The sequence below is a fragment of the Eptatretus burgeri genome, chromosome 7, assembly GCF_056783735.1.
Source record: "Eptatretus burgeri isolate ZD-2024b chromosome 7, Ebu_testis_v1, whole genome shotgun sequence".
In the NCBI taxonomy this organism is placed as follows: Eukaryota; Metazoa; Chordata; class Myxini; order Myxiniformes; family Myxinidae; genus Eptatretus; species Eptatretus burgeri.
Genome location: NC_140967.1, coordinates 72,537,645 through 72,561,004, shown reverse-complemented (window position 1 = coordinate 72,561,004; position 23,360 = coordinate 72,537,645). Strand labels below are relative to the sequence as shown.

The following is a 23,360-nucleotide window of genomic DNA, read 5'->3' as shown; positions in this document are numbered from 1 at the left end:
TCACTCGACGCGTCACGGGTCGTCCCATGATGCAGTGCGCTCGAGCAGACGCGTCGTTGAGTCACGTTAAGGTATAATTGCGTGGAGAAATGGAGATTTTTGCTTCGGTCGAAGTTACGATTTTTGATGGTTTGATACAGAATCATCGTAGAAACTTCTGGTTTGCATCGCTACCTTCTCAAGAGACAGCTTTTATGAGACAAGGTCAGAGGTCAAGTTGATGATTTCGTAAGTACCAGTCTATGACTGCTTGTTTGTTTGTTTGTTTGTTTGTTTGTAGGCACGATAACTCGAGAACGGAAGAAGCTACCAATGTCAAATTACACCACGTGATTCAGGAGCGTGATGGTAGTGCTGATTAGATTTTGGTCAAAATCGGTCAACGGTCAAGGTCACAGTGAGGTCAAACATTCAATTTTTGATGGTTTGGAACAGAATCATCGTAGAAACTTCTGGTTTGCGTCGCTACCTTCTCGAGAGACAGCTTTTATTAGACAAGGTCAGAGGTCAAGTTGACGATTTCGTAAGTACCAGTCTGAGTGCTTGTTTGTTTGTTTGTTTGTAAGCACGATAACTCGAGAACGGAAGAAGTGACCAATGTCAAATTACACCACGTGATTCAGGAGGGTGATGGCTAGTGCTGATTAGATTTTGATCAAAATCGGTCAAAGGTCAAGGTCACAGTGAGGTCAAATATTCGATTTTTGATGGTTTGGTACAGATAACTCGAGAACGGAGGAAGCTACCAATGTCAAATTACACCACGTGATTCAGGAGGGTGATGGCTGGTGCTGATTAGATTTTGGTCAAAATCGGTTAAAGGTCAAGGTCACAGTGAGGTCAAACATCCAAAAAATAACTCGAGAACGGAAGAAGCTACCAATGTCAAATTACACCACGTGATTCAGGAGGGTGGCGGCTAGCGCTGATTAGATTTTGGTCAAAAATCGGTCAAAGGTCAAGGTCACAGTGAGGTCAAACATCCAAAACATTCGATTTTTGATGGTTTGGTAGAGAATCATCGTAGAAACTTCTGGTTTGCCTCGCTACCTTCTCCAGAGACAGCTTTTATTAGACAAGGTCAGAGGTCAAGTTGACGATTTCGTAAGTACCAGTCTATGACTGCTTGTTTATTTGTTTGTGTGCAGGATATCTCAAAAAGTTGTGGACAGATTCAAATGAAATTTTTTGGGCAAGTTGGTTGTGTGACATGGACAAACCGATTCGATTTTGGAGAAGATCCGGCTTCAAACACTACAGTTTTTAAATGATTATTCACCATTGAGAGATAGGGCCAAAATGATATACAGTGCCGATAGAAAGTCAACACCCCCTTTCGAAATTTTCACCTTTTGCTGCCTTACAACCTGGAATTAAATTGCATTAAATCAGACTTTCTCCACCTTTAGTTCCACATCATAACCCAAAACTTCCAAGTGTAAAACAAATTCTACATATTTCAAAAAAATCAATTAAAACTACAAAACTAGAATATCTTGATTGGATAAGTGTCCACCCAACTAAGTTGATACTTGGTGGAAGCACCTTTGACAGCAATTACAGCTGAGAGTCTGTTGGGATAGGTCTCTATCAACTTTGCACATCTTAATTGGGAAATATTTGCCCATTCTTCTGTACAAAACTGTTCAAGCTCAGATAAGTTGTGTGGGGAGTGTTGATGGACCGCAATCTTCAAATTATGCCACAGACTTTCAATTGAATTTAGGTTGGGCTCTGACTGGGCCAGCAACTCAAGGACATTTATCTTTTTGTTCCTTAGCAACTCCAGTGTAGCTTTGGATGTGTGCTTCGGGTCGTTGCCGTGCAGAAAGGTGAACTTCCGTACCTATTTCAGCTTCCTTGCAGAGAGCAGCAGGTTTTCCTCCAGGATTTTTCTGTATTTCTCTCCATCCATTTTTCCCTATCCTGACAAGCACCGTAGTCCATGCTGATGAGAAACATCCGCATAACATGATGCTGCCACCATGATGCCTCACAGTAGGGATGGTGTTCTTTGGGTGATGTGCTGTGTTGGGTTTTTGCCAAACATAACAGTTAACATTTAGGCCAAATATTTCCATCTTGGTTTCATTGGATGACAAAACTTGTTGCCACATGGCTTCAGAATTTCCGGAGTGTTTTTTTGCAAACCTCAAACAGGACTCAAGGTGGGTTATTTTTGAATAATGGCTTCCTTCTTGCCACCCCACTGTACAGACCAGACTTGTGGAGTGGTTGGGATATTGTTGTCACATGCATAGTGACCAGTCTTTGCCATAAAGGCCTGTAGCTCTTTCAAAGTTTCCATTGGCCTCTTGGTGGCCTCTGTGATCAGTCTCCTTCTTGCTTGGTCGTCCAGTTTTGAGGAACGGCCTGATCAAGGGAGGGTCGTGGTGGTACCATACGCCTTCCATTTCTTAATGATTGTCTTGACTGTGTTCCAAGGGATATTCAAGGCCTTTGAAATATTTTTATATGCATCCACTGATCTGTACCTTTCCACAACTTTTTATTGAAGATCTTTTGAAAGCTCCTGAGTTCTCATGGTTGTCTTTGCTGTGAAATGCACTACCAAGCAGAGGAAACCTACAGGAACAGATTATTATATTCTGAAATCATGAGAATCACTACAATTTAACACAGGTGGAAGCCAATTAACTTAGTGTGTGATTTTGAAGGTGATTGGTTCCACCTGAGCTAATTTACAATTGTTATAAGTGGGGTGGACACTAATCCAACCAATATATTGTTATGGTTGTGGGGGTAGATGGAGGAATTTAATCAGGAATTTAGCATTGAATAGAGTAGTTTGGTCGGTGGATGTGTAGGAGACATCTCGATGTAATTAAGTAGGGAAACTGCGAGCTTAAGTCACCACACGGGGGGGGGGGGGGAGGGGGTGTTTTTTAGCTAGGGAGTAAGAATAAGTTCCTTCAGTATGTAGTTGTTGGCCCCCTGTGACTTTTCCCCATGTCTTTACAACCAAAAGCATGATAGAAACAAGCAAACATGCCGAGCAGTCAGAAGCCCAGCCTCCAAGGGTGACGGCGGGCGAAGTCATGCCCCCCAGGCTGATGATAGATGGGCGTGACTTCAGAAGCAAGCCGAGCAGGCCGAAGCCCCGCCTTCCCGGGTTTCGTGCCACGCCCCAGAGGCTGAGGATTGATGGGCGTGACGTGAGATGCCTGAAGAGGAAGAGGGCATGGGAGGCATCATACAAAATAGGACAGAGCGCACACACGAGGCTGGAGAGGAGAGTGGAGGTGAGGGAAGAAGGGATGCGGTCGAGAAAGAACGTAGTTAGGAGATGGCCTGTAAGAACAGGGCTTTACAGCTGGCTTTCCTTCAACGCACGATTGAGAAGCGACTTGGCATCATTTTGCGCGCCTGCACGTGCTGGTGGAAGCACCTCGATTCCAAGTTCCACAAAGACCAGCTCTGGGCCAAGCTAAGTTGCGAATATAAAAGGAGGGATATTCTTTTCTTTTGTTTCCCTTTGTATTTAAGTCCGTGTGAAGAGGTGCCTTGACTTAGACTTTTATTTACTTCACGTTATTATCATTACCTTTTGAATTATTGCCGTTAGTAAATATTTGCCTATTTCATTAAATGTGTTAATTTTAAGAAGCTGTATCCTGTATTTATCGTGGGGTTTGAGTATAACCCCCCCCCCCCACCACTGCACCCTTCCCACGCGTGTACATTCATCTCCGAGAGTTTCGGGTGTAGGCCTCCAAGAGAGAAGTTTAGCCGTCTGGGGCTGGCGGTTGACACCGCCCGTCTCCACAATTTGGGTCAGGGGGTTAACCTTGGACACCACCCCCGTGACAATGTTCTACTTTTTTGTATTTTTAATTAGTTTTTTGAAATTTGTAGAATTTGTTTTTCACTTGTGGGTTACAATGTGCAGATAAAAGTGGAAAAAGCCTGAATTAATGCAATTTAATTCCAGGTTATAAGGCAACAAAAGGTGAATATTTTGAAAGGGGATGGAGACTTTCTATAGGCACGATATAGCAGGATATCTTAAAAAGTTAGAGATGGATTCTGACCAAACTTGGTCGACTGGTGGGGTGAGTGACAAGGAAGAATTAATTCAATTTCAGCAAAGATAGGAATCTGGATCCGAGAATATTTTAAGTGCTTCTTCACCATTGAGTGATGGGGCTAAAAACGATCTTTCAAAAAGTTGTGGACGGATTTGAATGAAACTCGGTGCACAGTTTGGGTGGGTGACAAGGACAAAGTGATTCGATTTTGGTGAAGATCCGAATCCGGATCCACATACGACAATGTTTAAATCGTTTAAAGTGATTCTTTACCACTGAGAGATGGGGCCAAAAATGATACATAGCATGGTATTTTAAAAAGTTGTGGATGAGTCATGACAAAACTAGGTGGTTGAGTTGGTTCGGTGACAAGACCAGCCGATTGGATTTTGGTTCAGGTCCAGATCCAACCTATCAGTGGGATACAAAATGTAAATTATTCAGCTTGGCTTGGCTTGGCAGAGGTATGCGCACTACCGAGTGCCATTCTAATTTATAAGTTATTCCTCCTTGTGCAAGTTCATCCCCCAGACCCTTTGGTAGTTTGTGAACCTGTACTTGTGTTGGAAATAACTTGTCTACTATCCATGTAGAACACCAAAGGATCCTGTATATTCACAAACTAATGGTGGCAGACAAGACACCCGGTTCATGTCTGTCTGAGGAACGAAGCACACGCAACTGATTTATAAGTTTATAAATGGACCAATGGACACAAGGGGACCAGTTTATAGCTGAGCCAAGTATAAAACTCTGGCAAGACGGTTTAGAGGTGAATTGCCCTGATGCTCCCTGATGGGGAAAAAGATAAAGAAAAAAATTCAAACCAAAATATGCCAATTCTGCATATGGATGGATGAACCTTATGTCATCAAAAATGGCTTGGCCGATTTCCACAAAATTTTGGATACATGCTCAGGGTACCAAGGGTCAAATCATGAGTTATAGAATAAATCCAGTCTTACCCTTCTTACGAGGGTGGGGAGAGGAGGGTTTTGATACAACATTTTGCTCCCTGAATAAGTGGATATTACTAATATCATAAAATTGAGATTTGAGCTGACAGGTGACAAAAATTAAAATACATGGAATTTTGGACAAAATTTTACTTTTGGGGGAGTGAAGATTTTAAAAGGCAACAGTGCCTCCACACATCCCGACAGAAATTCCCACCTCTTTTTCCTTCTCCTCAGCTTCGCGAGTCTTGTAACGTTTCTGCACTTCTTTGATTATGCGAAAGGAATTCTGCAAGTTGACTGCCGGAATGCCAATGTCCTCAGGATTTTTTAAAGTGGAAGCTCGGTATGTCCTGTCACACATGTAACAACAGGTTATAATTATAATTAAGCAAATATTTATGAATAAAAAGCAAAGTAACAAATTAAACATCAATCACTGGAGGCTATCAGTCAATTTACCTGTGCTATTTCACCAAATTTATTACACTAGTACTTCTTCTTCTTCTTCTTTCGGCTGCTCCCGTTAGGGGTCGCCACAGCGAATCATCCGTATGATCCGCATAGTGATTTGGCACATGTTTTATGCCGGATGCCCTTCCTGACGGAACCCTGGTCGCAATTTATTACACTAGTACGTGCCCGTTAAAAAAAAAATATAATAAATAAATATTCAAACCACGAGCAACAAACAACAACCACACAGGCCGTTTCTTCGCTCTCGCGTGCCGTAAGTGCGTGGCCCGGAAGTTCGCATATTATTCGCAGTTACGATTATTCGCAATTTAGTTTTAATACCCAATTATTCAATTAGCGCCAACGTATTTTACCTTTTCGCAATGTCGTGGCAAGGAAAAACAAAAAGAGAAGAGAAGAGAGAGAAAAATTTTTTACTTCCTGGTTTGGAGCATACCAGCACTCTGATGTTACCGAAATTTATGCACCGTCTAATATGAAAACGATCATAACTTGGGCCATTGTGTTTATCTATAAATGCGCATAAGAAATCGAGAAATTATTAGAATACACGAAGTCATCATTATCCGGAAGCCCGTACGTTGTAACCCGTAATGGGGAACACGGCTGAGCTTCGTTTCCCCATCGGCCATGCTCACGCAACAACGTGTCTTGTCATTGGTTTGGTAAATAAATGGCCATAACTTGGGAAGCACTTGTCCGATTAATATCAAACCTTGAAAAGGCACATACTCAGGTCCCCAGGAATATATCTGGCAAGTTTCAATTAGATCGGACCAGTGGTTGTCGAGAAACAGCGGTCACAGACACAGACACAGAGATTGCTGGAATTATAAATAGATAATATAAATAAGATTACTTTCAAAAACACAATCTGGAGAATCATGTTTAATCAAATTGGCAGACGAGATAATTGCAAACACATTTTACATTTTTATTATCCCCACACTTTTTGAAAAAAAAGGGAGGATATTGTAATCGCTCTGTCTGTCTGTCACATTTTTAATGAACTTTGCATATGCAATCAACCTTTTTGGTGGTGGAACTTTTTGCCATCGTTCAACTTTACTTTAGGTTGGAAGCGCAGGAATTTGCGATGGTGCACCATCAACTCCGCTCTCGTTTAATCTGATGTTTTTAAAAATTATTTTAAATAACTTTTAAGGAGATGCCAATGCAGGCATTATATACAAATACACACAAGAATAATATATACATCTCAAACCATGTTAGTCGCAATATTGCTATTCCAATGGATACATGTGATCTAAGCATGAGTGTCATTCAGTTTGAGAAGAGGGAAATCATATAAAAGAGGAAACATTTCCACTTTCAAGGGACTTCAACCTTATTGACGTCACGAGTGGGAGGCGGATCAAAAAGTGAAAGTAAAGGAAACTAGAAGGGCACTCTTCGACATCACCAGATATGCCTCTGCCCACACCATTACATTATTATACATACTTATATCGCAAGTTTGAATTAAATGCATGAACCCAGATTCAAAATATTGAATAATTTTAGCTGTCAGACCATGTGTTCATTCAGGTTGAAATAAAATATACACACAGTAAAAATAAATATACACATACACATACACACATACACATACACATACACATACATACATACACATACACATACACATACACACACATACACATACACACACATACACATACACACACATACACATACACACACATACACACACACACACACACATATACACACATACACACACATATACACACACACACACACACACACACACACACACACACACACACACACACACACACACACACACACACACACACACACACACACACACACACACACACTATATGTATACTCCACCGGTAAAAGTTATAGAACACCCAACCCCCATTTTTCAATTCTTGCTGAAATTTAAGCAGTTCAAGTCGAGTGAATAACTTGAAATGATACAAAGTGAAGCAATTAACTGCCAGAGGTTAAAAAAAGTTTAGGTTACCAAAAACTGAAAAATAATGTAAATTTCAGAGTTGTTAAAAAAAACAGCCCTTTTTAGGGAACAAGCAATGGGTTAGCAACTGCAGCTGTTCTGCAGGAATGGAAGTAAATTAATCCTTAAAAGTTGATGCAAACAATTCCTACAGGTGTCCCAACTTTTGTTGATTAGTTACAAACCCTCTGTCTGTATAAAAGCAGTGTTGGAACAGAGTGTGTTGCGACACCCTCTGAAGCATTATTTGGACAATATTGCACTGCAGGAAGTAGTATATTGCTGTCATAATGGCGAGAAAAAGACAATGAACAAAGGAAGACAGACAGACCATTATAACTCTAAAAGTGTTGGTCTTTCCTTCGGAGAAATTGCAAAGAAGCCAAGGTGTCAGCGAGTCCAGTTTCCTACATCATCAAAAGGCACTTGGAAACTCTGACAGGAAGAGGTCTGGCAAACCCAAAGCCACAACACAATCAGAAGACAAGTTTCTAAGAGTCAACAGCTTGCGTGATAGGCGGCTCACAGAACAGCAGCTTCAAGCCCAGCTTAACACTGGATGAAGTAAGGAAGTCTCAGTTTCAACTGTGAAGAGAAGACTTCGAGCTGCAGGTTTGACAGGTCGAGGGGCAGTAAGAAAGCCATTGCTAAATGGCAAAATAAGAAAAAGAGGCTTGCCTGGGCCATGAAGCACCGCCAGTAGACTACTGAAAACTGGAAGACTGGACCGATGAATCAAAATTTGAAATCTTCGGTTCATCACTCAGGGTTTTTGTACGCCGTTGAGTAGGTGAAAAGATGGTTCCTCAGTGTGTGACACCAACTGTCAAAGATGGAGGAGGAAGCATGATGATCCAGAGTTGGTGACTTGCACAAAGTGACTGGCACCATGAACCAAAAGGATTACCACAGCACTTTGCAGCGCCATGCAATACCCTCTGGTCTATGCCGAGTCGGTCAGGGGTTCATCCTACAGCAAGATAAGGACCCAAAACATACCTCCAGGCTATGTCAGAGCTATCGCAGAAGAAAAGAACAAGACGGTAGGCTTCAAATCATGGAATGGGCAGCCAGCACAGTCTCCAGATTTAAGCCCCATCAAGCTGGTTTGGGATGAACTGGACAGAAGGGTGAAAGCAAAGCAACCTACAAGTGCAATACATTTGTGGGAACTTCTGCAACGTGTTGGGAAGAATTTTCTGAACAATATTTGATTTCCATTGTAGAAAGAATGCCACGAGTATGTTTGGCAGTTATATCTGCTATCGGTGGCTGCTTTTATGAGTCAAAAATTTAAATTAAATTTTGTTCAACAAAATGATTTCATGATTTCTATTTTATCTGCAATCGTTTATTTGTTCTATGCTTTCATTTCAGAGTACAATGAAACATTAAAACTGCTTAAATTTCAGTAAAAACTGGAAAAATGGGGGTGTTCTAAAACTCCCGACCGTTTGAGTATATATATTCCTCATGACTACTAGATCATAATTGTGAAGTTTCACATTAATTGATGAAGCAGTTCAAAAAAAATTTTTTTTTGAAGATTTTCGTTGAATCAAATATGGCTGTCAAACCATATGATATTAATTATTCGTTAACACCCTGGTCTCCCCAAGGCTTGGGTTACATGTGGGTGAAGTTCCCCTCGATCTGTCAAGCTGTTCTGCAGTAGATTTTTAGAGGTTTATTCTTCAAAAAAAAATTATATCTGCCATACTACTGACCAATCACATCATAAGTGGAGAACATTTTGTTCCTCAGGGATAGGTGGTCATACCTGAAAAGTTTTGCCTTGATCTATTTAACCATTTGAGAAGATTTTGAAGGCAATGTTTAAAAGTAATAATAAATAAATAAAAGGCTGCCGAACCACATGACCGATGACATCATCAATTTTTCACACCATGCAATTTCGCTGGAGATGACCCTCAAAATTTTGCATACTGATCGGATAAAGCGTTCGACGTATGCAAGTATGACGTCATAAAGCTATCTATGTCATCATCAAAAAAAGATCACACTCATTTCCCATGGCGAATACTTGACATGTGCCAAGTTTCAATTTTCTATTTTCCATGGAGCAGTTTCGGAGATACAGTGGATCAAAGTTTTTTATTTCCTTTTTTCCAACATAGCTGACAGACCACATGACCTATGACATTATAATTATCAAAACATTCCATCACTCGTCGCAGCTAAGGTGAACATTTTGTATCAATAAACGGTTGCAGATCAATAAACGGTTGCAGAGAAAACGATGAAAATTAACACGGACGGACGTACATACGGACAATCCAAAAACATCATGCCTCCAGTGACTGTCAATGGAGGCGTAAAAATATATTTGGGGTTTGATCTGCCATATAGGTTTCCAGATCTCCCATCCAAAGGCAAAACCTAGTAACTCATTTTTTTATCAAAACTGAGCTTATACTAATTTTGGAGTTACTAGGTTATAGGCTTCATGTTAGTGTATAAGTTATTGTAATTTGTTCCCTACGTAAGCTTGTACGCTCATGGCAGGACCAAGCAACTCCTTCAGAATTCGGTAAATTCCACAAAAAAACCTAGTATCTCAATGGACCAATCTGATGCCACGCTTTAGTCACATGACATCGAAATGGCAGCGCTCTAACATCTGTAAAGGAATAATCAAATCTTCTCGAATGGATACGGCTTTAATATATATAAAAGCAGTTTTTCTTTGTTTTCTCAAAATCAATTAGAAGTGAGTTACTAGGTTCTGCCTTTGGACGGGAGCGATGCTGTTTGCAATACCTGTTGACCAGTCAGTGCCGATATTGACTCTTTAAAAACATACCCAAAGTAAACTGCTGTGTACCTAACTACATGAAACAATGAAGAGAACTCCATCATATTTCATCTGTGAACAGCAAATCTTAAGAAGCAAAGGTTATGGGTAAGCTCGACACAATATCGTGACGTCAATAGGTGTGGAGTCCAATGTGGAAGGGAGAAAGATGCGACTATAAACTCTGCTGTATGTATCAATTTTCCTGAAAATGTATGTCAACACAGTTCCATGTCAAGTGTACACACTTTTCAGCGAAATTTTGACACATCGTCTCAGATTTCACTCTTTTTTGTGCAAGTGTTTGTATCCACGGTAAAACATCATGTGTCAATTTTCAGACCTGGGGGCTCATTTTAGCCCCCCCCCCAAATTTGGGCACCTCCAGTTGACCCACAATCTTCCAGTGGCCATATCCCAGGTTGTAGTGGTCCAATTTGGATGATCTTGGTATCAAAATGGTCGTAAAAGCAAGATCTTTCGAATCGCGTAAAGTAAAATCACTCCGAAACAGTAATTCAAAAAGTTGTAGTTTGGGGCGCCCTTTGACCTTGGGCCCCCACCCCAGCCAAACCGATGATCCCTATTTTTTCGTGTGAGAATATCCCTTCATATACTCCAACACCTCAGCATAAATTAACATGGGATCTCAATGGGTTCAAGTGTGATGATGGTTTTATTGTTCGGGGTCCATATATCACTAATTCTTGATTCGACATTTGCCGTCATCGACCTGAATAAACACATGGTCTGGCAGCTAAAACTATTCAATATTCTGAATCTGGGTTCATGCATTTACTTCAAACTTGCGCTATAAGTATGTATAATAATGTAATGGTGTGGGCAGAGGCATATTGACAATCAACATCTCTGGACTATTATATTGTTGTGGTTGACGAAATTCGCAAACCACCATTCAGGTCCCGTAGGTGAGATATCTCTGTAAGTATATGTATAGTTAGCCAAAACCCGTTGTTTAGAGGGAATAAATGTCATTCATTCGGGCTGCGACCCTTTTAGATAGCCGTTTTTCTGTTCTATCTTTATTTTGAGCCAACCACGTCTCAACAGCCATCACACAACAACCACCAACCGCAACGCCGCTTCACAACAACAACAACAACGCTAACAGCCACGACCTTTACCGTCACATCTCGCTCTCGCAACCATCGCATCACCGCCATTCCCGCGCCGCTTGTGGGCACCGATCCTGGACTCGTACAGGGCGCGCACCGAGCAGCGGGTGCAAAAAGTGGCCTTTCCGAGAAATCGGATCAAGAATGATTCACGCCCACTTCTGTTCCGTCCTATCAGCGAGCGTGGGGCGATTTGGCCCCGCCTCCAGGCGCGTCGGAGTATAATCGATATATGCAGACTCGAGGATCAGGAATGATTCACGCCCACTTTTCCTCTGTCCAATGGGCGAGCGTGGCTCCGCCCCCGAGCCGATCCTGATCCAAAAATCTGCATATGGTTTCTCCTGTCGCACTATAAAGCGCCGAGCGCGGGGCGAATCGAGGGAAGAGTTGGAGAGTTGTGGCGGCGGCGAAATCAGTCGAGAGAGTGTCTGTCGGGGTGCGGAGAGTCTGGAGAAGCCAAGGAGCTTTGTGGAGGTCTGCGCTCGTGTCAGAGTCGGGGAGCTGCGGAGAGGGGAGGCCGGGAACGCGGTCGAGGTCGCAGTGGAGTCGTTCGTCGCGGGACCCAAGCCAGCCAGTTATCCTCTTTCCCCCGAGCATCAACAACCCCCCCGCTGAGATAGTGTGAGAAGGGGGCCCCGTTCCCACCCCATTCCAGGCAGTGCCAGCGAGGCCCCGCGGAGTCGGGGCGCCGCCGCCATTTTGCGGCTCATCACCAGACGGGTAGGCTCGACGCGGTCTCGGCCCCAGGCCCGTCTGCCTCCTTATCGTTGAGGGTGGCCCCTTTTTTCTTTTGCTTTGGAGTATATGTGTTGTCGGCGCCGTCTGTGAAGTAAAACTGTGTAAGTGTTGCCGTGTGCTCGCGTAGTCGGTAGTAGATCTGCATTGTGTTTCTTTTGTTGCAATTGCTTTTGGTGCGTAATTGTTGTTTCTTCTTTTGTTACATTTGCTTTTGGTGCATAATTGTGGTAATTGTATGTGTGTGCTTTCCGTTTGCCGCGGAATAAATGTGCTTATGTTGAACTGTTTTTCCCGTTTCGCTTCGTCTTTTCTCTAATTGAATCTCCATCTTACTTCACGTAAAGGGTTGGTAGGGGCTAAATATGCCCGATAATTAATCGGAACCGTCGAGGTTGACGATAACACCGCTCGGTTATCCCGATAGTACGGAACGGGTCGCTTAAAGTGGCCCGTGTCCGAAGTCGACCTGCGGCGAGGTGCGATCGCCCGGTCTACCCTCCGTGTGGGTACTTAGGTAGGTCGAATTTGGCGAACAACCCTATCCCACGCGGGGGGCCGATTGGCACGATCGTGGTGAGGCCGAAAGGCCCACCCGTGACTAGTTCCGGCGTTAGTCCGAGAGGGTCACGACGGGATTGTCCGTCCGGTGGGCGACGTGCCGCGATTCGAGTTACGTGGCCGCTCGCACGCCGGCGGGCGCGAATCCGCAACAATATACAGGTTGTCATCGACTTACGACCGCAATTGGTTCTGACCAATCAGTCGTAAGTCGACTTGGTCTTAAGTCGAACAACGTATATTTTACATACAAAAAAAAAATATTTTTTTTTAACAAACAAAAAACAAAACAAAAACGTGGTCGTAAAGTCGAACAGTCGTAAGTTGCATAGGTCGTAAGTTGACGACTACCTGTATATGTATATACATATATAGCATCATTTACAAAAAAATTATTCTGCCGATTGATTTTTAAGTGTACATTTTTTGTATAACAATCATCGAACCAAGTTCGATGATCGAACTAACTAAAAAATCATCATCGAACTAACTAAAAAAATCTCAGTTTTTGCACATTTTGCAGTAAGCATGGTGACTGAAGATCGAAAGGAGTTCTGAAAATACTGTTGCGATCCGTTCAGCTGCCATAAAACGAAACAACGAAAAGATCTTCGCAATGTGTCAAATGATACAGTATGTTTATGAAATTCTCTTCAAAGGTGAAAAAAGATGACAGACTTTGTACTTCATGCAGAAAAAAAAACAAAAAAAAAAACTCAGTTGTCACCAGAGCGTATTGAAGAATCATCTTCGACCAGTTCGAAATTATCATCAGAAGGTACTATCGAAGGCATTGCAGAATCTACTTGGACAGATGAGGACGAGGAGGTTTTTGAGCGAGAAGCAGAAGTTGACCTATTAAACCAGTCGTTATCGATGATAGGCAAAAGCCCATTCGACAAATGAAAGGCGGAAAGGAACCCAGGGTACGTTCCTGAAAAGCGAAGTAAAGTGGAAGATTCTGTGCAAAAGAAATTAGAACTAGTTGCTTGACCAAGCACTGCGGAGAAAACACAAAATACAGCATGAAAATGTGATGAAAACTGCATGCCAGAGGTGATCAAAAGCCTGAAAGAAAAATACGTTGTTTCGAGCCGTTCAGAGCAAACACGTATACTGACAATATTTGCTAGGAATATGAGCATCAGAGGGATGATGAGTGAATTCAGTTGCTGTGCAAAGTATGGCTGTGCAAGCCAAAAATTTAGAGAAAGAAAATGGTATGATATAGTCTCCAAATCCCAAACAGGGTAAAATATTGCCTGACGAAGTGAAATCCGCCATAACCGAATTTTACCGAAGTGATGAAGTCAGCCGAATGATGCCGGGAAAAAAGGACAGCGTGGTGGTCAGGAATGAACATGGAAAAGACAAAATTCAAAAGCACCTGGTACTAAACAATCTCAAGGAACTGTTTCAGAAATTCAAAGAGAAGAACCCTGGCTTGAAAGTTGGATTCACGAAGTTCGCCATGCTCCGTCCCTTGCAGTGTGTCCTGGCCGGTTCAGGCGGTACACACAGTGTATGTGTATGTACGATACATCAAAATGTGAAACTCTATGTTTGGTTCCAAAATGCCACAGATAGCCGATCTTCCTAGCTATCATCATGTGATAGCACGCATAGTTTGTAACCCAGCACAACCGGCATGTTATTTCAGTACTTGTGAAAGTTGCCCATCAATTGAAGACTTCAAAACCGAGCTGCTGAGTGCTTATGAAATAGAGGATATTGGTGAAATTCAGTTTAAACGGTGGACATCCACCAACAGATCTGAACTGAGCTCCATGGTCCTGCCTTTGGAAGAATTCATTAATCAATTCTGTGAACACGCAGTGAAATTAGTGCGACACGACTTCATTGCCAAGGCCCAATCTCAGTTTCTGAAAAATAAGAAAGACCAAATCGGTGAAGGAGAATGTCATTATTGGAGACTTCTCAGAGAACTATTTGTTTGTCGTACAGGATGCGGCCCAAGGATTCCATTGGAACTGCTCTCAAGCGACAATTCACCCCTGGGTTTACTATTTCAAATCAGATAAGGGCAAATTAAACCACGATTCGTTCACGATTATATCAGAATGCAATACTCACGACGTTGTCTCAGTCCACCTCTTTCAAAGAATGCTAATTGAACACTTGAAATCTAGCTTTGGAAATGTAAAGAAACTTTACTATTTCTCAGACGGTTGCGCTGGCCAATACAAGAATTGCAAAGCCTTCATAAACCTATGTCATCACAAATCAGAGTATGGTATCGACGCAGAATGGCATTTTTTTTGCCACAAGTCATGGCAAGGGCCCTTCAGATGGCGTGGGAGGTACAGTCAAACAAGAAGCAACACGTGAGAGCCTGCGTAGACCTTACGACGGTGAAATTATTTCTCCAAAAGATATTTTCGCCTTTGCTGAAAATGGTTTGAATGAAATGAAGTTCGGTTACGGGATCCAAGAGGCGTATGACGAGGAAGAACAAAATCTGGTAGAAAGGTTAAAAACGGCCAAAACCATAGCTGGAACTCAAAAACTTCATGCTTTCATCCCTATTTCTGAAACTGCTCTTCAAATACGCGAATTCAGCCTTAGCGAGGAACATCATATCGAGTCAGCTATTTCAAAATCTACACAAACTTTTAACGGGAAACTCTCAGGTTATGTCACAGTGCACTATGATGGAAAATGGTCGCTTGCCTGCATCATGGAAGCCTTTCAGGACACTTGTGAAGTGACAGTGAATTTTCTTCATCCAAATGGGCCTGCAAATAGTTTCTTTTTTCCTGACATTGAAGATCACTGCATTTTAGACATTTCTGATATACTTCTTTCCAGAGAAACAAAAATTGCTACAGGTAGAACCTACACAATCAGTAAAAAAAGAAACACAGCTGTCAAATAAAACATTGGTTGGCAAAAATCTTGACTATAATATGCTAGGAAAAACTCTAACTCGTACAAATATTGCTTCCAGTTCCTGCATGTGCATGTGGAAAATTTATGTACAATATACTGATATAGTGTATTGGAAATCTTGTGTTCAAATATTGTGCTATGTATGTTGTGTATTGCGTGTCCAGCACCCAGGGTCCCTGAACAATAAAACCATCATCACACTTGAACCCATTGAGATACCATTTTCATTTATGCTGAGGTATTGGAGTATATGAAGGGGTATTCTCACATGAAAAAAATCTGGACCATCGGTTTGGCTGGGGAGCGGGAGCCCAAGGTCATAGGGCGCCCCAAACTATAACTTTTTGAATTACAATTTCGGAGTGATTTTACTTTACGCGATTCGAAAGATCTCGCTTTTATGAGCATTTTGATACCAAGATCAGCCAAATCGGACCACTACAACCTGTGATATGGCCTCTGGAAGATTGTGGGGGCAGCCGGGGCGCTCAAATGTCGGGCAGCCGGGGGTGCCCCGATGGGCCCACAAGTCTAAAAGTTGGTATTTTGAGTTTTTTTACCCAAGTGAATAAAGGACCAACATATGGGGAGAAAATGAGGTATTAGTGTCGGGAGGGTGTGTACACTTGACATGGAATGCCCCAATAATAAATTTGGATGAGGAAAGTGTGAGGCCCCCTCGTGGCAGGTCTCAAACAATGGATCCACAACAATATTTTAACGATATATATTTTTATTAATGAGCTGTTCGGGTTAATGTTAGGGTTAGATTAAATTGAAAATTGGTATTCCAGTTACAGCAACTTTGTAAATCGGTTGCATCAATCTTGTTTTTCAGCCTCTTCATCATGTTTTGGTTTCTTGCAGCGATCATGAGTGCATGGTTTTCCGTAACTCCCATAGTTTAACTCTTTTAGGAAAGAGAGGAGACTGATGAATTCAGTAAAGTTTGTTTTTTCATATGCTCTTAAAAAAAAACACAATGTTGTGCGAAAATGAGGAATCTTTGCACTGGCCACACATTCAGCACAGCATCAATCATCAAGTTACATCACCACGTAATCAAAGTTGTTTGGACACTGCGAACAATTCACATCCTCACTCACACCGACATTGTGCCAAACGTACTGGTGTAACCATGGATTGGCCCAGTTGCCTGGTACGACAGCTGTTTCAGCCACCCCGAGTCAGATTATGGGTCTTTCCACTTGGATACCGTGCTGGTGGAACCGTCAAATCAGCCGATGCGTTATGCTAATTCATGTCACACACCTCATCTCCACTTAGTGGCCTAGCGAGCCAATGAGGTGTCTGGCACGGTCTGTATATAGTGTTAATTGCTGTTGAAAATTAGTCCTCAACAGACTTCTCCCAATTGCAAGAATAATCACAAAGATTCTAATTCACCTCGAGACCAAGTATATTTAACCATAATATGAACACGGGGTGGGAAACACAAGCAATGATAATAATCAACATCAAAAACCGCATAACCCACTGCCGATCATATACGCCCACGAACCAATAAACAAATGAGAATCCTTAATTATCTAAAGCCTTATCTGGACCCACATTCATTCCATGATAGAAAGTCAGGGAATGACATGACAGAAATACTGGGTACACCTGGCACAACACCACAGGAAGAAAGTCAACACAGTCCCGGTTGCTGGGGCAGGGAAAACGGCCCGTCGCTCAGGGCTCATCGGAGAGGAGAGGGTGTGGCTCTGGTGAGGGTGGGTGTGGCCTTGGCACTGCAGCAAGAACAATGGAGGACACCTTTCCCCAGGCCAATTCTGGAGCTTCTCTTCGTTTCCGCTTGTCATTCGGGCTTTGAAAGCCTCAGGCCCATGTGTCATCGATGATGCACTGCACCCCACTTCTCACTAACCAATGGTCGAGGGTCCTGTTTCATTGGTGGAGGACCACCCCTCGCGACTTGTCACTTGGACAAGGTGCTCCCCCTTCCCTCTCAAGCAGGAATGAAGCCGTTTCTATGCCTAAACTGGCGCCGACGGCCTAGTAAAACACTAAAAAAGAACAAAGACAGATTTACAAAGGGCAGAACATAAAACAAAGGTGTGCAGGAATGGTGATTTTTTCCCTTTCCTCTCGAGCAGGAACAAAGCAGTTTCTAAACCTCAACTGGTGCCGACGGCCTAATAAAACACTAAAAATAACAGAAAGATAGATTTATAAATGACAGAACATAAAACAAAGGCATTTATAAATGACAGAACATAAAACATAAAACAAAGAACATAAAACAGAACATAAAACATAAAACAAAACGCAGCAATGGTGATTTTTTTTAGACACATACATTAGGAGGGGTGGACGTCATCTATCTATTACATGTAATAATGCATGTCAAATATTACACTTCATTACTTTAAGCTGATTGTAAGACATCCATTAAGAAGCTAACTAAACTTTACTTTGAAGCAATGTTAACCCCAATGAGAAATTTCCACCACAGTACGTTCACCAACGAATGTAGGTAATTTGGTCACAGGAAATTTGGTCACGGTAAAACGGTCACAAGGTAATTTGGTCACGGTAATTCGGTCACTAATTTCGTCACGGTATTATTATTATTATTATTTATTATTCACTGCATTTAAAGCCAGTAAGGCCCAAGAGCAGTAATAAACATTTTCATTTCATGGCCGGCGAATCTTGTTAGCATAATGACGTATTGACCAAGTTTACTGACGACCATAATGGAATCGGAATTTAAAAGTTGAGAGAGACAGAATCGATTCCATTATAGTAGTCAGTAAACTTGGTCAATACGTCATTATGCCAACAAGATTCGCCGGCCATGAAATGAAAATGAAAATGTTTATTACTGCTCTTGGGCCTTAAATGCAGTGAAAAATAAATAATAATAATAATAATAATACCGTGACCAAATTACCTTGTGACCGTTTTACCGTGACCAAATTACCTTGTGACCGTTTTACCATGACCAAGTTTCCCGTGACCAAATCACCGCGCCCCTCACCAACACACTACAAAAGCACACAGTTAGTTTGGACAATAATCTTGTTGGAAAACAAGAAATGCTTAGTCACAACAAAGATTCGATAGTCTCAGAACCTACATTTCCTTGACAAAGGTGGCATCAGGATTCATGAACACCTGCCCCTCCTGCCGACCCATTGCATTTCCCGGGCAGAAGAAGTTCAGCCTCAAATAGGTGTAATCACCTTCCACTGACATGCTGATGTTCTGAGTACAAGAAAAGAGTTACCACAACATCAGTCAATTATTAGTATTTCCACTTAAAGCATGATGCCCATGAGCTTCATACTCAAGACAAATGTTTTCAAATATTAATACAGATGAGCACATCTTTAAAAATTTATCTGAACAAGATTCTGATTTTGGAGATTGTAAATTAGATCCTGATTTCCTTTCCCTCAAAAGGTCAGCCATTGTCAATGTGAATATATCAAGCTTAGTTGCTGTTAGAAATGTGCAGGGTCATCAGATTAAACCATATTAAGTCAGCATAAGAATGTAAAATTGTGGTTAGTTGTCAAAAGCATGACAGACAACCAATTTTTTTTAAAAAAGAAAAAAAAGTGAATAAATAAAACTTTTACAAGTGCTTCATTGTAGTTTGAAGCATGCAGATGTTCTAAAATGGCAGTTAATGTTTGAATTCACCTTGATAGTGGAAATGTGAAAAGGGGTTGCTATTCCAAAGATCGGCAGAATCACCGTCTCATACTTCTTGTCAATGAAGATTTTTTGAGCATGGATGTCAGGCTCCTTTGGCATTTGCATCAGATCTTTGTATGAAACATTTGACTTGCAAAGTCTGAGGGAGGTACACGACACTAAGATCAGTTATTCAAGAATGGTGATCAGACATGTTTATAAAGTCACTAAAGGTTCACAAATACTACATACAAGTTAGTTAAAAGATTAGAAGAAAGCAACCTTATTGGTTGATGAAAAAATATTTTCACGAAAAAAATAAGTGACCACTATATTCGTTATTGTTGTCTGTCTGTCTGTCTGTGTCTGTCTGTCTGTGTCTGTCTGTCTGTGTCTGTCTGTCTGTGTCTGTCTGTCTGTGTCTGTCTGTGTCTGTCTGTCTGTGTCTGTCTGTCTGTGTCTGTCTGTCTGTGTCTGTCTGTCTGTGTCTGTCTGTCTGTCTGTGTCTGTCTGTCTGTGTCTGTCTGTCTGTGTCTGTCTGTCTGTGTCTGTCTGTCTGTCTGTGTCTGTCTGTCTGTCTGTGTCTGTCTGTCTGTCTGTGTCTGTCTGTCTGTCTGTGTCTGTCTGTCTGTCTGTGTCTGTCTGTCTGTCTGTGTCTGTCTGTCTGTCTCTGTCTGTCTGTCTGTGTCTGTCTGTCTGTGTCTGTCTGTCTGTGTCTGTCTGTGTCTGTCTGTCTGTGTCTGTCTGTGTCTGTCTGTGTCTGTCTGTGTCTGTCTGTCTGTCTGTCTGTGTCCCGAGCATAGCTCCGTGGGTTTATATCCGATCCTGATAAAATTTTGGTGGGAGGTTTATATCATGATCTAGTTGTGTTTTCCTGAAAATGGACGTGGAGCGCCCATTATGGGCGGAGCCACACCCAAAAAACGTGTTTTTAGGGGGTAGCCGATTTCAATTTGCATCTTCTCCAAGGGGGTTTGTCGAATCTGACAGGGGTTTCGGTATTTGGTTTGCCCAATGGCACCTGCATAGCCCCACGGAGCTCGATTTTTCATTTTCATCCCAAGGTCAAGGTCACAAGGTCACGAACTTAGAAGATTGCGAATTTTGACATAAAAAATTTCTTCTACGAGGGGTTTGTCGAATCTGGCAGAGGTTTCGGTAGTTGGTTAGCGCAATGGCACCTGCATAGCCCCATGGAGCTCGATTTTTCATTTTCGTCCCAAGGTCAAGGCCACAAGGTCACGAACTTAGAACATTGCGAATTGTGTTTTTAGGGGGTAGCTGATTTCAATTTGCATCTTCTCCTAGGGGGTTTGTCGAATCTGGCAGGGGTTTCAGTATTTGGTTAGCCCGATGGCACCTGCATAGCCCCACGGAGCTCGATTTTTCATTTTCATCCCAAGGTCAAGGTCACAAACTTAAATTTCGAATTTTGACATAAAAATCATACGACCGCCCAAACTTTGAGAGCTAGAATGACTATTTTTTATGCATAATCTTGAGGTCATTCCCCACCTAAAGTCTTGAAACCATTTTGCTCTATCTCGAACACCTTGCCCGTGGCACCCCCTTCAAGTTTGTTTTTACGCTGATTTCATCAAAGTATGGATAATCCGAGGAGTGCGAAATGCCATATAGCCTATTTCACGTTATATTGTTCCTGGAATGTTCCAGAGGAAGTTTTGCACCAAAAGTCATAATCCTTGACCTTTGACCTTTAAAGTTCACAAAGGTCAAATTTTCAAAATTGTGGGAATCGAACCGGGTTTTCGACCTTCTTCGACGAACTAACTCCATTAAGCTATAGCACGTATCCTGTTTCCTTATTTTAATGTTAACAACATTGTGTGACCTTTAAAGGTTATGCAAACGTCAAATTTTTAAAGTTGTTGAACGAAACTGGGTTTTCGACATTTTGCAGCTAATAACCTGTCACTCGTACCACATCATGTTGATCATTTTTATAACTTGGTCAAACATTATCACATTGTTTCATCCTTGACTTCTGAAACAATCTGCATCGTCAAATACCGCTTGTGAACCATTGTCGTCTTCAGACTTTTATTATCTTGCACTCGGTGATGGGAGCCAAATAAAGAATTCCTGGTATGCATTACTATTTGCATCGTTGGCTTTCTGATGAACAACTTGAAAGCAATTTTTCATTTTAATGTACCTCCAAAAACTCCCAAATGGCCTGAAATGAGTCTCTTCAACATCAAAACAACAGATGGTTACAACAAGGGGAATTTAAACATCATGGGGACATACTGAGTCGGTTGTGCATTCCCAGCCTGCTTTGTAAGCCTGATCCGTGCTTCTTCATTCAGCTGGTGAGACAGCTCCTTCTGGTGCTCTTTCCGTTTATCGACAGCAGTCATCTCATTCTGCTTGGGCAGAAATAAAGCATCATGCATGCATGCTGTGTTGCAGATCGTGTGTGCATGCCGTGTCACAAGTGATTACAAGATCCAGAGGTCTGTTTGTTATGCCTACCCGGGTTCTCTCAGGTATCAGGTTCGCCTTCTTGCCTGCACGCCCAAGCAGATGCTCTGCATCATTCTCATCTTCCTTTTCTTCATCATTCATCTCTTCTTCACTCTACAGAGAAGGCACAACGGCCAAACAATAGCACCCAATAAGGCCCTTATGCTCTATAAAGCTCAAATTATTTCGTACAGCCCACATAGATTAATGTAATGCACTGTTGTTACCTCCACCACCAAAGGTGGATGGAGGGTATGTTTGCACCTTTGCTGGTCTGTCTGTGAGCAGGATAGCTCAAAAGGTTATGGACTGATTTGGATGAAACTTGGTAGACAGGTTGGTTGTGTGACAAGGACGAAATTATTCAATTTTGGTGAAGACCCGGATCCAATAATTTTTAAGCGATTATTCACCATGGAGAGATCGGGCCAAACACGATATACAGCATGATGTTTCAAAAAAGTTGTGGACGGATTATCAAAAAAGTTGGTGGGTGAGTGAGGTAGTTGACAAAAACAAGTAGATTGGATTTTTGTTCAGGTCCAGATGCAGATCCGGCCCATCAGTTGGATGCAAAAAGTAAACTGTTCAGCCTGGCAGAGGTATGCGCTCTACCGAGTGCAGTTGCATATTTCAATGCCTTCACGGTTATCAAGCAAATCAATAAGCCAGTCTGTTAAACAGATTTCAATTTTGAAGTTGCAAACACTTTTGCACTTCAAATATGTATAAAAGAACTTCCATCCCTTCCAATGTTGGTGGAACCATTTTATAGATGAAAAAAGAAAAAAGAAGGCCAAAGCAATGTTGAAATGTACTGCATTTACATAACAAGTACTTACCTTCAGAAATATTCCAACATTTTTCACCTTCTTCTTGACATCAATCAACACAGTGGCAGGACCATCCTATGCAAAAAGTACAACATAAAAACGAGGTTATGCAACGGAACACTGCATAACTTTCTTACTTTCCTTCAAAAGATGCATTTCTACACACCAGATTTTAACATTATTCTTCATAGATTGAAAAATGGATGTGCTACTGAGACCAACACAGTTGATAAGAATATTCTTGTCCAAGCAATTACTTCATCAATGATACCAGCATATATTGTAAGAGATTAATAGTAATTGATTTGTACCTCATTCACTTGAACGGTATCACCAATAAAGATCGAGTAAGCCTTGTCTTCATTTGACTTTGATGCTTTATTGGGAACATTACTGAGGCCAACGTTCAAATTGAATACCATGTCTGCGGAATGAACAACAACAAAAAGAAGCAAAACAATAAAAGAATCAAAATACCATAAAAACCAGTTAATTAATGCAGGTCCTGGTGTGAGAGAAACCAATCATAAGAGATCAACCAAAGGTTTAAATGACAATAAACATTTAGACGCAGTTTTGTAGTTTAACTTTGACATGTGCAGCTCATTCGGGACTTACTCTTCTTCAACACATTTTGATTTTTGCTGTTGATCATCAAAGAGCTCTCCCGAAACTCTATTCCCATTGCAAATCTGAAAAATAAAATATAACTTTCAGGTGTAGTTATAGAAAAGTCAATAGA

General features: G+C 41.7%; 1 protein-coding gene across 1 annotated transcript in view; it reads right to left on the bottom strand.

Annotated features, from left to right (window-relative positions):
* LOC147023527 (FACT complex subunit SPT16-like) overlaps positions 1-23,360 on the bottom strand; it is a 102,887-nt gene that overhangs the window by 22,818 nt on the left and 56,709 nt on the right. The window contains exons 9-16 of the mRNA XM_085889031.1: positions 23,237-23,310; positions 22,930-23,042; positions 22,628-22,693; positions 21,795-21,899; positions 21,570-21,685; positions 19,305-19,458; positions 18,736-18,863; positions 5,223-5,358 (exon numbers count right to left, since the gene is read on the bottom strand). Coding sequence (XP_085745157.1) covers positions 5,223-5,358; positions 18,736-18,863; positions 19,305-19,458; positions 21,570-21,685; positions 21,795-21,899; positions 22,628-22,693; positions 22,930-23,042; positions 23,237-23,310 — 892 coding nt within the window. The remainder of the gene's footprint in view (positions 1-5,222; positions 5,359-18,735; positions 18,864-19,304; positions 19,459-21,569; positions 21,686-21,794; positions 21,900-22,627; positions 22,694-22,929; positions 23,043-23,236; positions 23,311-23,360) is intronic.